General features: G+C 42.9%; 1 protein-coding gene across 2 annotated transcripts in view; it reads left to right on the forward strand.

The window, feature by feature from the left end:
* The window catches only part of LOC110488195 (collagen alpha-1(XXII) chain), a 73010-nt gene that overhangs the window by 23388 nt on the left and 35508 nt on the right, over nucleotides 1-14114 (forward strand). The window contains exons 6-23 of one of the 2 annotated variants that reach the window (XM_036970931.1): nucleotides 45-168; nucleotides 621-896; nucleotides 1353-1433; nucleotides 1910-2029; nucleotides 2756-2800; nucleotides 2924-2986; nucleotides 4392-4430; nucleotides 6594-6647; nucleotides 6868-6921; nucleotides 7018-7071; nucleotides 8083-8136; nucleotides 8257-8301; nucleotides 9909-9962; nucleotides 10090-10143; nucleotides 10851-10886; nucleotides 11004-11033; nucleotides 11345-11398; nucleotides 11563-11616. In XM_036970931.1, the coding sequence (XP_036826826.1) occupies nucleotides 45-168; nucleotides 621-896; nucleotides 1353-1433; nucleotides 1910-2029; nucleotides 2756-2800; nucleotides 2924-2986; nucleotides 4392-4430; nucleotides 6594-6647; nucleotides 6868-6921; nucleotides 7018-7071; nucleotides 8083-8136; nucleotides 8257-8301; nucleotides 9909-9962; nucleotides 10090-10143; nucleotides 10851-10886; nucleotides 11004-11033; nucleotides 11345-11398; nucleotides 11563-11616 (1291 nt within the window). The remainder of the gene's footprint in view (nucleotides 1-44; nucleotides 169-620; nucleotides 897-1352; nucleotides 1434-1909; nucleotides 2030-2755; nucleotides 2801-2923; nucleotides 2987-4391; nucleotides 4431-6593; nucleotides 6648-6867; nucleotides 6922-7017; nucleotides 7072-8082; nucleotides 8137-8256; nucleotides 8302-9908; nucleotides 9963-10089; nucleotides 10144-10850; nucleotides 10887-11003; nucleotides 11034-11344; nucleotides 11399-11562; nucleotides 11617-14114) is intronic. The other variant, XM_036970932.1, reaches the window with a different exon arrangement.

Raw genomic sequence — 14114 nt, forward strand, 5'->3', positions numbered from 1 at the left:
GAGGTGATTGATTGGCAACCCTCTGTGCTGTTGATGTTTTCCAGAGATGTGTTCCCTCAAGGTCTGCCAGATGAATATGCTTTTGTGACGACTTTCAAGTTCAGGAAGACCTCGAGACGAGAGGACTGGTACCTCTGGCAGATCTTTGACAAGTATGGAATTCCACAGGTGGGTTATCATACTGCTGTGTGTGTGTGTGTGCATCAGCATATTCCATGCTGAGTCTATTTGATTGCCAGTTGCTGGGCTGGCATGCAGACAGAGAGGCATGACTATTATTGTCCTATCATTGAATATCAGAGAACATGTTAAATTTCCCAGGGGTGCAACTTTAGTTTTCGAATTGGGGGGACATATTATTATAATTATTTTTTATGCAGTCAGATAAACACTCCAAACAGCCTACCAGACTGCTTGGAGGCATCTGCATGGTCCTAAAGCACACCGTCCCTCGTTTTGTATCACAAAACTGGGGGGAGGGGGGATTCAGAATGTGGGGACATTTCAGAATGTGGGGGGGACAAGTTGCGTCCCTGTATTTGCCTATCACATGAGAAACCTTTCATTATTAACACATTCAACTTTATTCACTTGATCCTTCCTCCGTCGATCCTACCCAGGTGTCTATCCGTCTGGACGGTGAGAACAAGGCAGTGGAATACAATGCAGTGGGGCTGACCAAAGATGCAGTGAGAGCTGTGTTCAAGAACGAAGAGGTGGACAACCTGTTCGACAGGAACTGGCACAAGATCGCCCTGAGCGTCGAGGCCAAGGCTGTGTCTCTCTACCTGGACTGTAAACTCATTCAGACCCTGCCCATCGGGGACAGGGAGGACATTGATATCCACGGGAAGACTGTGATCGGGAAGAGGCTGTACGACAGCGTGCCCATTGATGTGAGGGCTGGGTGTTTTTATAAGGGTTGAGCTTAAGAGCAGTGGGAAGATCAGGGGAATGGAAGTATGCTACCGTATGTGGTGGAACAACATGGTGGATTAAGGAAATATTCTTTATTTTGTATTTCTAGACTACAGATGTGGGATTTTAATTTCATCACTGTTGTTGCTGAGAATTCTTGCACAGCAGGAAATGTACACTTGTAGTGTATTCAAGGTTTAAAAAGGGTCCTAAAGTTTGTAATTTTCACTTTGAAATGTCGGACTTAACGAAAAATGTATCAACCCCTACAAAAATGGCCAAAAATTATAATCCAGATAATAATTGTTGCAGGACTATTTTCCTACTGTAGAAAAAAAATATCCTACATCTGTAGTGTGCATCTTGTGATTCTGTGTTCATTTACTGTACTGTAGCGTACGTTTAGATAACTTTGTGACTTTCTGTCCCTGCAGTTTGACCTTCAGAGAATGATCATCTACTGTGACTCCAAACACGCTGAGCTGGAGACCTGCTGTGATCTGCCCACCGGGCCGGTGAGTCAGACAGACAGACAGACAGACAGACAGACAGACAGACAGACAGATAGACAGACAGACAGATAGACAGACAGACAGACAGACAGACAGACAGACAGACAGACAGACAGACAGACAGACAGACAGACAGACAGACAGACAGACAGACAGACAAACAGACAGACAGACAGACAGACAGACAGACAGACAGACAGACAGACAGACAGGGCACCTGTCTATGTGGTAGTCCACTCCAGGAGCATGTCTGCCATGTTTCTCATACTCACCTTACAGTGGTAGGCCACTCCAGTGAGTCAACCAATCGTCTGTCTCTGTGGTGGGCCTGGGCCACTCTGCTGGACAGAATGCCTATCATACCTCTACTGCTGCTACCATACTGCTTCCTGAGAGACATCTTTCCTTTTTCTCCTTTTCGCTGTTCTGTACAGTTACCTGGCTCACCTTCAAACGGTAACACTGTTTTTTAATTCCAGTGCCCCAAGAAGGTGGTGACAGAGGTCCCTCCCATAGAGATTCCCACCCCCACCCCTGCAAGGGAGGAGCAGCAGAGAGGACCCCAGGCGGTCAACTGTTCATGTCCCGCTGGAGAGAGGGTAAGATCTATTATAAAATGGGGGGTTAAAGACCTGAATGCTGATTGGCTGAAAGCTGTGGTATATGAGACCGTATATCACGGGCATGACAAAACATGTATTTTTACTGTTCTAATTATATTGGTAACCAGTTTTTCAATAGCAATAAGGCACCTTGTGCCTAACAACAGCCCTTAGCCATAGTATATTGGCTATATACCACACCCCCTGCTGCCTTATCACTTAATTATAGGTCATAGCTCCTCTATATCAATGGTCATGTGTTTTACGGTTTCCAAAGATCTGTTTATTTAAAGGGATAGTTAGTGATTTTGGCAATGTGGCCCTGTATCTACTTCACCAGAGTCAGATGAACTCGTGGATACCATTTTATGTCTCTGTGTGCAGTTTGAAGGAAGTTGTTAACCAGCGCTAGTGCCTATTGCTAACTAGCATAAGGACTGGAAGTCTATGGTATCTGCTAGCATGCTAGCAGATACCCATAGACTTGCAGTCATTGCACTAACCCTAGTTAGCATGGCTCGCAAAACTACCGCTAACTTCCTTCGTACTTGGACACAGATACATACAAATTGTATTCATCTGACTCAAGGAAAGTAGACATCAAGGCTCATTGACGAAATTCAGAAGTATCCCTTTAATGTTTCACTCACTTGCAAAAGAGATCTTATTTTCAATGTGACGACCTGATGTAATAATGGATCAATAAATGTTCCTTCCTCACAGGGAGAGATCGGTGTACCTGGCGTTGCCGGGCCCAAGGGTGAAAAGGTCATCTAACGCTCCTCCTAAGCTATATCTCATGTGTGATACAACAATATTCCTATTTTGTGGATCTATTTCTCTGGGCTCGTTCTTGTTCTCTGTCATAATGTCACATGCCTACTCTTACAGGGTGATACTGGTGCTCTGGGAGCGGCTGGACCTTCTGGCCTCAAGGGATCCAAAGGAGAAACTGTATGAAAACATTACTGTGACAATGTCAAACATACTGTCCCATTTACTTATCTGCTATCTTAATTTGACCCTGTTTCTCACAGTAGGGAAATGATCCTGCAGCAACAGGAAATTTGAATTATTATGGGGATTTAGTTCATGGACATTAGGCGTTGATTCGTTAGGGCAAATCAAGTCTGACATTTTAAAGAGGAAATTACAAACTTTAGAACAATGGCATGTATTTCTGGATGCCAAGGTAAGCCTGCCCCCCACCCCCCACAATATATATATATATATATATATATATATATATATTTAGTCTCTCTGTGTTCCATAATTTTCCTTCAAATCGTAAGAAGCTGAAAGTATCTCACAGGAGAAATTATCAGAATGAGCGTGTAGGCGACCTATCTGACGCTGTCTGGTCCAAACGAGTATGACATTGTTGCTGCCCGTAGCATTGAATGAAAGGGAAGCCAGCGAACATTTGGCCTCCCTTGACAAAAAAGTATACAAATTGTGCCAACCAGCATTGAGCTAAACTGAGCATGCTCAACTGTGAATGGTCCTGGCGCACCACAAAAATGTGTCAAGGGAAGGCGGCATGGATTTGGCATTGAGAGCATACTGTACGTCATTGACAGAAACAACTTGAATTGTTGCATCTCGTTGTGTTGTTGTCCTCCGGTCGCTAGGTAGCTAGCTAAAATTGCCCCTTTCCTAAATTAGCCATGGATGGAGATAGGGATTTGGACTTGTGGTTTTACATAATTCTCCGTACTGGCCAATGATTATAATGGCAATTCTGATCCAACCATTAATTCATACATTGTGCCCCTGGCCTGAGAGGATGGAAGTTCAATGTGTAGCTAGATGTAGAAGACTAATGTTAACTAGCTAAAGTTGCCCATGAATGAAAGTTAGGTCAACGAGAAAGCATTTTAGCCAGGTAGCCTAGGACAACAAAAAAATACAAGTGTGTACTGTATGACAGTGATAGACTGTTTCGTCAAAAGGAAAGAGACGCACCACTACTGCTTTAGAACCCTTTCAACTTTGAACACACTACAATTTGCATTTCCTGCCGCGCTGGAAAATTCTCAGCGACAACAGAATATCAAATTAAAATAGCAGATCTGTACGGGCCTGGCATTTGAAAGATAAACAGTTGATAGTAAGCATACTAAACAGTCATATTAGAACATAGCTTGTTGACCTCATATTGGAGTGTTTTGTTGTAGTGTGTGAGGTATATGATACAAATCAATCATGTTTAAAGTTCCTGCTCGATGATGTGTTACTCTACGTAGATATTAGAGTTCCAAGGTTCCGTTATCTTAAGTGGCATGCACCTCCTTTATCTTGTCTGCTGTCTTTCTCCAGCCTCGATAATAATTGATCCATGTCGATTGATTATTTGCAGGGCAAAGTAATATCTGTCAAGGGAGACAGAGGTGAGAAGGTAAGGCCATGGTTTTGACAGTGAAACTTCTCTCGTCATGATAATAATAATAACAATAACAGTGCATGGGCATCATCATATCCTAACCCTCTTCAACCAAAGATGTCTGTCTCATTGGATCTATCACACACATTTAACAAAGATAGAATTACATCTCCTAAAGTACAGTGGCACTGTAAAAACAGTATTCTTTTTTTCTTCGGGAATACCACACCATTTTTTGGGATTAGGAAAATGGCCGTACATGTCCTAGTGAGAATTACAGGACTGTGGGCCACAGAGGAAGTGGCAAGTGGCAGAGGACAAGCACAGAAACATTTCAGTTGAATGCATTAAATTGTACAACTGACTAGGTACCCCCCTTTCCCTTTCCCATGCAGACGCCCACCTGCTCCGTTAGAAACACACCGTTTAGTTCTGTTAAACACACACACACACACTGGCATCGCCCAGTTCAGACTACACTAAATCTGGGTTCAAATAGGAACCCAGATTTAGGAATTTGACTTTTTTAATAGTTTTGTTTGCTGGAATGAGCTTGCCTGGTAGATAGTTCCAAAACCACACCAATCTGGCACTCCAGCCAGGGAAGTGAAAGGGGTACCTAATCAGTTTGACAACTGAAGGCATTCAACCAAAATGTGTCTTCCGCACTTTACCTAACCCCTCTGAATCAGAGAGGCTCAATCAAGCACTCAAAGTATTTGAAAAGCGTTAAATACTTTCTGAACCCAGGTCTAGTGCTGACAGCTGCACCTTTAGCGAGTGTGCTATCATTTCAAAATGCACGCGATATGTAGGCAGGGTAACTTCCCGCCTTGATATCCACAGTGTTAGGACTCAACATCAACAGTCTCAACGTCATGGACTCACTCCAGCCATGTTGACTCACAACACAAGCAGCCACCCTTAGCTAAAAAATATGCATGCCTGAATCCTGGCAATTTATTTATTTGTGGACATGATGTGGTGGTGGAATTTCCAGAGCTTGTTGGAGAAGTGCAACACACACCTAATGTCTGAGGAGTTTACTGTTTGAACGGAATTTCTGCTTCTATACTTTTTATTTATCTGTCGCTGTCTGCAAAACCCTTAGAAATAGAATTACTATTCTATTTCATTCTATTTCTGGAAAATCCATGTTTCTACTATAGGGTTTTCACAATTCTGTTTGTGTCAACTTTACAAACAGAATGTAAAACTTGACGTTAATTAGTACACCCACAGGTGTGGTCAGAATGGACATGCTGGCACATTGACTTGTAAGTGGTAAAAGTGAATTCACCATGCTCTGCTTGCTACTGTAGTAAATACATCCTCAACAGTCTAGACTAGACGATCGTACAAAAGTGTTTTGTGTACAATGTCCTTTCATTATAGGCTGCAATTGGTTGTATGAATATTTTTGTTGCAATGCTGCTCACTTTTTAATGAAGACGGGACCTGCGTCAAAGTGATACGAGCTCTGAGAGTAATGAAAGGGTAACATTTTGACTTCTAAAGAAAGGGATTTATGAAGTGAAGCCACAGCGAAGTCTTTCTGGTGGTCGAAGGCTTAGTGGCACTATGTAATTAAACACTCCCACTTTTCTCTTCTAAGACTCAAAATGCTTTGGAGGGATTCCTTGGCACAAAGAATGACATCAGAGCACAAACCAAAACGACAATGTTAAAAGGATACAAAAATGTTCGAAGCCATTGTTCCTTGAGGAGTTTGAGGTTGGGTTGGCTGTGTGTGAGTGAGGTTGAGAAGGGTTGAGTTTGGCTGTGTGTGAGTGAGGTTGAGTTAGGGTTGAGGTTGGCTGTGTGTGAGTGAGGTTGAGTTAGGGTTGAGTTTGGCTGTGTGTGTGAACTGACCAGACCGGGACCAGACCGCTGTTATAGTTTGGCCCCCAACACCATTGTTCAAAAGGTGTGTACTAACTGTTCGTCCTTGCTTGGTTATGCACAGTGTGTGTATTCTGTTTTGTCCCAAAAGCAGTTTTTATGTTTTTTTTGTGTGTGTGTACTACATGTTCTAACAGTAATCTACTAATCCCTGTTCAGGAAGTGAACCCCACCATATTGTCTCACAACACGTCGCCGCTGTCAGCATCTGTTACGCCATTACGCCTAGGCATCAGCGGTGTCCAGCCACCCTAACCTCCTCTCCTCTCTCTACAGGGTGATCCCGGGAGACGGGGGACATCCGGCGATGAAGGATCCAAAGGGGAGAAGGTGAGTTGATCCTTAAGAGTTTTGCTTTCATAATGATGCTTTCCCACTGTTCTGTACCTCTCAGGACATGTCTGTCACAGAGGTGACTCATTAAATGGTGAGGCTTGACCTACTGCATCTGTTGCCGCTGCTTGTCTGAAAGTTGATTCTACATTAGGACATGTACAATAGACAGGAATGATATACTCTGTAGATGATTGTGCCTTAAAACCACTTCCAGGGAACCAGTGGAGCGGCAGGTCTTGCTGGGAAAGATGGATCTAAAGGAGAAAGAGTATGAGACAACCATCTTCCACTAATATTCTCTTACTGTGATTATAATGTAAACCTTTCTGATTAACTTCTGGATCTTTCTGCTTTATTGTGACAGGGTGAATCTGGGCTGGCAGGCGATCAGGGATTACCTGGACCTCTGGGACCAAAGGTGGGTGAACATTCTATTTCCCCTTGTTGATTCCATGTTGGCCTTGGAGAGTATACTATAGCCAATGCACTTTCATAACTACATGCTGCAATATGCTCTGTGCAAACCCCTTTCTTGTGGTTGACACTGTGTTGGAGGATTTATGGCAGGTTAAGTGAAAGCTTAAAGAATGTAGGCAGCAGAGTTTATATATAGTTTTTTTTCCACTCTGATATCAAAGACAGCCTTGTTCTTTGTGTTCTGTGTCTTGGTGGGCGTTTAGACATTTGATGGACAATTACCTCTCTGCTTGCTATTGATTTCCTGTGACCTGGCTGGCTTCTCTTTTGTGAGAAGCTGGAGAGGGAGGGAGGGGTAAGAGGGGGGGGGGGGGGGGGGGGGGGCAAGAAGGAAAGTAGGAAAGAGAGAGAAGGGAAAGGGGAGGGAGCAGTTTTGCCAATGTGCTGTGTGACCATTCAGTCCCAGACTCCCAGCTAAAGAGAATGTCTCCCTGTTGACAGAAGTTCATGTTTTTTAGACTATACACCAGGGAAATGAGTCAAAAGCCTGAACATAGCATGTCCTCGTAACTGTGAATTCCATGTTAATACGGATACTTTCGTATTGTGGCAACCATTACTCCTCAGGGAGCCTAGCGTAGGCCATCGGTGGCTTTCCATTGCACTCTGACACTCCCACACTTGTCACAGTCAGAACAAAGGTCAGGGTCCCCCTAGAGGGTCACAATGCTAACAGGTGTTGTTGCTGTTCTGGTTGCTCATTTGCCTCTACAGAATCCATATACTGTACCTCCCAAGTTAACTTGTCAAGTTAGACACAGCAAAATGGGCTTTTTCCCGTCTACCCCTTTTAATCTCTTACCCCTCATATGACCTAATATGTAATACTACTGCTCAACTTGAAATGATTGGGAAATAACATTGCATCAGTAGTACCGTATCTGTAGGTTACTGGTCTTTACTCAGCATCTGTTATCCGTCAAAATAATGTCTGGTCGTTTTGTTCCTACAGGGAATTGAAGGAGACTCGGGACTTCCTGGTTCATCTGGACCCAAAGGTGTCGGTGTGAGTAGAAGCAACAATGAAAATATGTCATACATAAGCCAAGTAAATAGTTTCAGACCAACCTATGTTTTCTAAAAGTATCTTTGGATGTTACTGTATGTCTGTGTTGTACTATGTTAGGGTGAAAAAGGTTTGAAAGGAGATAAAGGATCAGGAGGATTACGGGTAAGTATTGTTACATGTCCTATATTTGATTCAAATGATCGTCAAGTATCATAGGTCATCACGAGCATGACTGGTTAAAGAAATCAAATATAACTGCATGTACAGAGTTGAGAATAGAAAGCTCCACCAGGCTTGGATAAACTCTAAAAATAGCAGAGACTGACACACTTAGCTGACACACTTGTGCAGGTGTGGTTATACCAATTCCCTGCGGGTAAACAAATTGAAATAAAGGTAATAGAATTTTTAACAATTGACAGATTTTTCCTATTTAAGGGTTAAGTCCGTAGTTTATGAGAAGGAATATAGACCTCAATCCCAGAGGGGAGTAATGGTTCAGACAGATGTGGACTGGCTTCCTTGATGTACTCTCCACATTTCCTGTCCTGGGCCCGAGGGGGCGGATCCTAATAATACTAGCTAGGGGCTAGCTGCCTCCAGTACTGTGTGTCAATGCCTCGGTTTCCTCTAAACTTTAAGGACTTCATGAAATATAGACTTTCACTGCTGCTGATGGCCATCGACTGGACAGAACACACTAGTCAATCAGTCAGAGTGATGGTGGCCTATGATTAAAATGATTATACTGAAGTAGCACCCAACATTGTGTAGCCTATATGATTCCTGGCCTACTGGGCTTCACACAGTATGTCAAGTGGGTCGTTGAGGGCTATGGCTGTTATTAGGCTTTGAGATACAGATTGTCCTCTGCGTTGGGTGATGATGTGAAATGATAGGACTTAGATATGCTGGTAAGTATCATAGAGATAGACTGGGGTTCAAGGAGAAGGGTTTTTAGATGTACGATCACAGCAGAGTAGAATATTATTTACATGGTGAGTTGGGTGATGATGTGAAATGATAGGCTGGTAACTGTCTTAGAGATAGACTGGGGTTCAAGGAGAAGGGTTTTTAGATGTACGCTCACAGTAAGAGTAGAAGATTATTTACATGGTGAGTTGGGTGAAATGAACTGACAACCGAGGAGAAAACGGCAACACCTACATAAAGACTTTATAACACACTCATAACCCATGTATACCACATCCATTGGTCGTTGACATACGTCTCTGAGGATGCGAAACAGAACATCTTTGCATGTCCTTCATAGTCCAGGCTGTCAACACATAAAGTGAAGAATCATTAACCCCGTACAGTACTGCACATACCACATGGGTCTTCTCCACCAACCTCCACCGACCCCCGACAGAATGCCATGTAGTAGGTTTGAGAACAGAACAGTCTGGAGAAGCATTTACTTCTCTGGAGGTGACAGAGGAAATGGTGGTTCAGAACAGGAAGTGGTGGTTCAGATCAGGAAGTGGAGGTTAGGAGAGTCCTCTCGGGGTCAGATAGGGGTCAGGGGTACCCTTGTTGTTGGCAGATAGAACAGTCACAAAGCATGTGAGACATGTGTGTGATGTATTCAGCACTAGCTACCGGCTGGAAAAAGTGATGAAACAACAAGGTCTTAGATAGAATGCAGTACAGCTGGGAAGATGTGGCAAGGTTATTGTTAGTCATAGCAGGTTACTTTAGAATCTCATCTCTTATGTACCTTGTACCATTTCTATTCAACAATGAACACTGTCCTTTCTTCCTCACAGGGTGCCAAAGGTATTGACGGATTCCCTGGAAAACCTGGTGTTCCTGGAAAAGATGTGAGTTGTCATTTTCTGTTCTGTAGGTGCACAACGATGTTTTACAGAAGACAAAGACCTGAATATTTCTTTCACTGGTAATAACTGCTCATTTCAGAATGCTGTTTTGTTTTGATTTACTGTCTAGGGTTTGGGAGGACTGACTGGTGCACCTGGAGCCGCTGGAGTGAAAGGGGAAAAGGTATGGTCCTCTCTCTATCAAACACTGTAATACAACACATGATCATGAACAATACAATATGTGAATCGGGACAAAACTTTCCTCAAAGAACACTCAAGAAAACACATGAAACAAGAGTTGATATGCTATGCATCATTTTAGGATTGATAGGCTGAAGGTCTCATCCAGAGAGACTCGCAATCAGTGCATTAGCCGGTAAAACATTCACATAATAGTACGATCAGTGCAGGTAAACCTTTAAAAAATCTACAAAATCTTTCGCCAGACTGAATTCCTAAGTTACACTCTGTGTTTTCCAGACAAACCTCTGTTTTCCAACCTCTTTTCCCATCATCCCCCTCTTTTACCATCAAAGGTGGCCCATTAATCTGTCTGATATGATAACACATTAATCTTGTCTGTCTATGATTACACACGCACACACACACACACACGCCAGCACACACACACACACACACACACACACATACACACACACACACACACACACACACACACACACACACACACACACACACACCTCAAGCACTGTATGAAAAGTTAAACTTCGCATAACACTACATACCAGAAACTACTATTGCTCTTGTCATTGAAATGAATGTATATTTGCCATCTGAAATACTACCCCATAAACCACACAAATGATTTAAAGAGACGACTTTTCAAAACCTTTTTTTAAATTCCTGTCTGGTTTCACTGTCTTGCAGGGAGAGATGGGCTCTGCTGGAATGCCTGGGGATATGGTAAGTCTTTTAACGTCATGTACTCTATACTCCACTAGCATGGATGCCAACGCCAACCTGATACAACGTAGAGTGATTGTAAAAACACACACTGAAAATGTTATTTAAACCACACAGGTTCAAAGCGAGGGCTTGAAAGGAGTGGATGTGAGTACATGGATATAGTCATTTTATCTTCATATTTTTCTGTTCAGTATTTTGTGCATGGGTCTGTATCTTTAACACCATCAACTGCATTACTAAGTCTCCATCTGTTGCCGTAGAATAACCCTGTGTCATGTAAGGTTAATGAAGGAAAGTACACTGGATTGCACAGAGGTTGAGTTACTACACAGTAATGTTTGCAGTAACATGGACAGTATAATGCTCCTGTGACGTACAGTGTATTGTTATTAAGTGATGTCTGTCTCTCATGGACTCTGACTCTGTTACGTCTTTCTGTCTGTTCTGTGTTCCAGGGACCTCCAGGACCTCGTGGCCCTCCAGGGCCTGACGGCCCCCCAGGACCCCCTGTAAGGAACCACAATTTATTACTTCCCCTGTAGACCCCACCTTCATCTTTATCCCTATTATGTTATCTGTATAGATAACAGACAAACACAAAAAAGCCCACTGGCTCTATAGCTTTACCAGTCAAAGCTGAGGTAGAAAAATGACAAGTGCTTTTTTCCCCTAGGGTGCACCTGGTCAACTTGGTTTACCTGGCGAACCTGGAGAGTTTGGCCAAAGGGTAAGAGTTTAACCTTTGCTATAGGATTTACATGCTTTTGATTACAGTTATACTGTAGGCCTACATCGGACCTCACTGGTACTTTAGTCATAAGAGGTTTAGGCGTGGCACAAACAGGTTTCCTCCCATATTCTCAAAACCATTTAGCTAACTTTCTCAACATGGTGCTCAAAAGTAAAACGTGCCTCTCGGTATCAAAGCCCTGTAGTCATAGTGACTGCACGTTGACAGCACACAGTAATCTGTATTACAGCAGTACACAGCTGTTGGACTGCTGTCAGATTCGTCCCTTTGTTTTTCTACAGGGGCAGTTTAGGAAGTCAACTGTCTCGTAGAAACAGGGATGGTGTAAAAGGTTTATGAACCTTAACATCCGTGTCGATATCCTAACAATAAATACACGGATATTCTATTCTAGGCAAGAAAAGGCCTATGATAACTTTACACCGTCATTTTCTGTATTGCCATTGTCGGTGTGGTCTTTTTTGCACATATCTCTGGATCCGTTTAATGGGTTCATGAGCAGCTTAGCGGCTGGCTACTCTCTTGCCTCCTGTTGTTGTGGAACCACCTATATATTGAAGTACCTTCAATATGTCAAACCTTTCAACAGTCACATTCCACTATACTGTACACTGTATGTACATTCTAGTCATTTAGCAGACTTATTCAGAGCGACTTACAATGAGTAGTAGATCCACCGCTTCAGACCTGTCAACAGTCCTACCCCAGGAACACCACAAAACACTACAGAAGGCTGTAACAGAGACAGGAAGCCTTGTAGTGACCACCCAGCAAGCCGGGAAGATTCCCAAGACATTAGCTAACATTTCCATTCAATTGTATTTAGGGTTTTATCTAACAATTGTATTTAGGGTTTTATCTAACAATTGTATTTAGGGTTTTATCTAACAATTCAATTTGTTTTATTGGCATGACATAACAATAACGTCCCAAAAACATAAAAATAATGTTTTTGATTTAAAAAAGAAAATCCTCCAGAAAATGTTTTAACCCATGAAGGTCAATGTCCAAACCCATTCAAATCTGTTAGTTTAAGCTAGAGATATCATTTTTTTTTTACATGGTATGCGTCTCAATCCAATGCATACGTCTATGTTGCACATCTCCATCTGCAGTGATAGGTGACAGAGATAGAGAGGTGTTTGTCAGACCATGAGACATTCCGAAATTTGGTCTTCTCTCAAAATTGTCTGTAGCGTCTGAATGGCCTACAAAATAGCATGACCCCTCTGTGGAAAGATGAGACTCTCCGTTTTGCTCTACGACCCCCACAAGCGTCTTGGGTCTCGTCTGAAGTTGGTACAGCCGATCTGCCAACTTCTGTCCGTAGCGATCGAACAGTTTGGGGTACACACTAATATGTCCCCTCTGTTGTTTTTTTTTTGCACTAGGATGCTCACAGGCCTCACAAGACTTGTCTGAAGGTCCCCGGTACCAGTTTAAAATAATTGTAGTATATCATTTCTAAAGTATATATGGACACTGAACCAAAAATAAACGGTTAAATAAATGTACAAATAAATTCTGGGGGGATACTTCAAGGTGTCTTAAAATTCAAAATCCAATAGCTAGTAGAACCCCCCAAGGTTCTTATTAGGTTTCTAGGTAATGTAATAACAAAATGGGTTCTGGGAATGGACAGTTTTTGTGTTATTAGAACGTTTTGGGAACGTTTATAGAATCAATTTTGGTTTGCTGGGTAATCTGACTGAGCCAGACCTCCTGGAGCGAGCGGTAGGATGTAACATCAGCTGGAGTTTAGATAGCACACAGTTGATGGAATGAGATGTTTTCTAACTATAACAAAAGATCTGTCACTGTATTGTGTTGAGGAGTACCTTTGTCATAGGGCTCTGATGGCAATACATTTAGAAAATGATATGTTTCTCATATGGATGTGGAGATGTCACTGTATTTGGTACAGTATGGAGAAGGCATCACCCTATCTCTGTAGTATTTACATGTTCTGTCATTTAGCAGACACTCTTATCCAGAGCGACTTACAGGAGCAATTAGGGTTAAGTGCCTTGCTCAAGGGCACATTGTCCGATTTTTCACTAGTCGGCTCGGGGAGTGCTACCAGCGACCTTTCAGTTACTGGCCCAACGCTCTTAACTGCTAGGCTACCTACCTGCTGTTTCCTCCTTGTATCTGCTATCTCTACTGGAGCTTAGTCTAGCCTGTTTACTGTGGATACCCATGGCCTAGTCCTCTCTGTTCTGTTCAACACAGTTAGTTACAGCTTGATCCTTTTTGGCTGTTCTGCTGTGGCTTGTAGCACTTAACTGTACCTCAGTATTGTTGTTACTGCTGCTGTGAACTCTGCCGCGGTGTGATGTGGGATGGTCTGAGTGTGTGTGTGTAGGTGTATTGAGGATGTGAAGTCACTGAGGGGATGTCTGCTGTGATAATGGGGCTGTCATGGTGGACAGGGCCGTGCTCTCCTGGTTCCTCACACAGACCGCAGTCCACAC

The sequence above is a fragment of the Oncorhynchus mykiss genome, chromosome 32 (genome assembly GCF_013265735.2).
Source record: "Oncorhynchus mykiss isolate Arlee chromosome 32, USDA_OmykA_1.1, whole genome shotgun sequence".
Classification (NCBI taxonomy): Eukaryota; Metazoa; Chordata; class Actinopteri; order Salmoniformes; family Salmonidae; genus Oncorhynchus; species Oncorhynchus mykiss.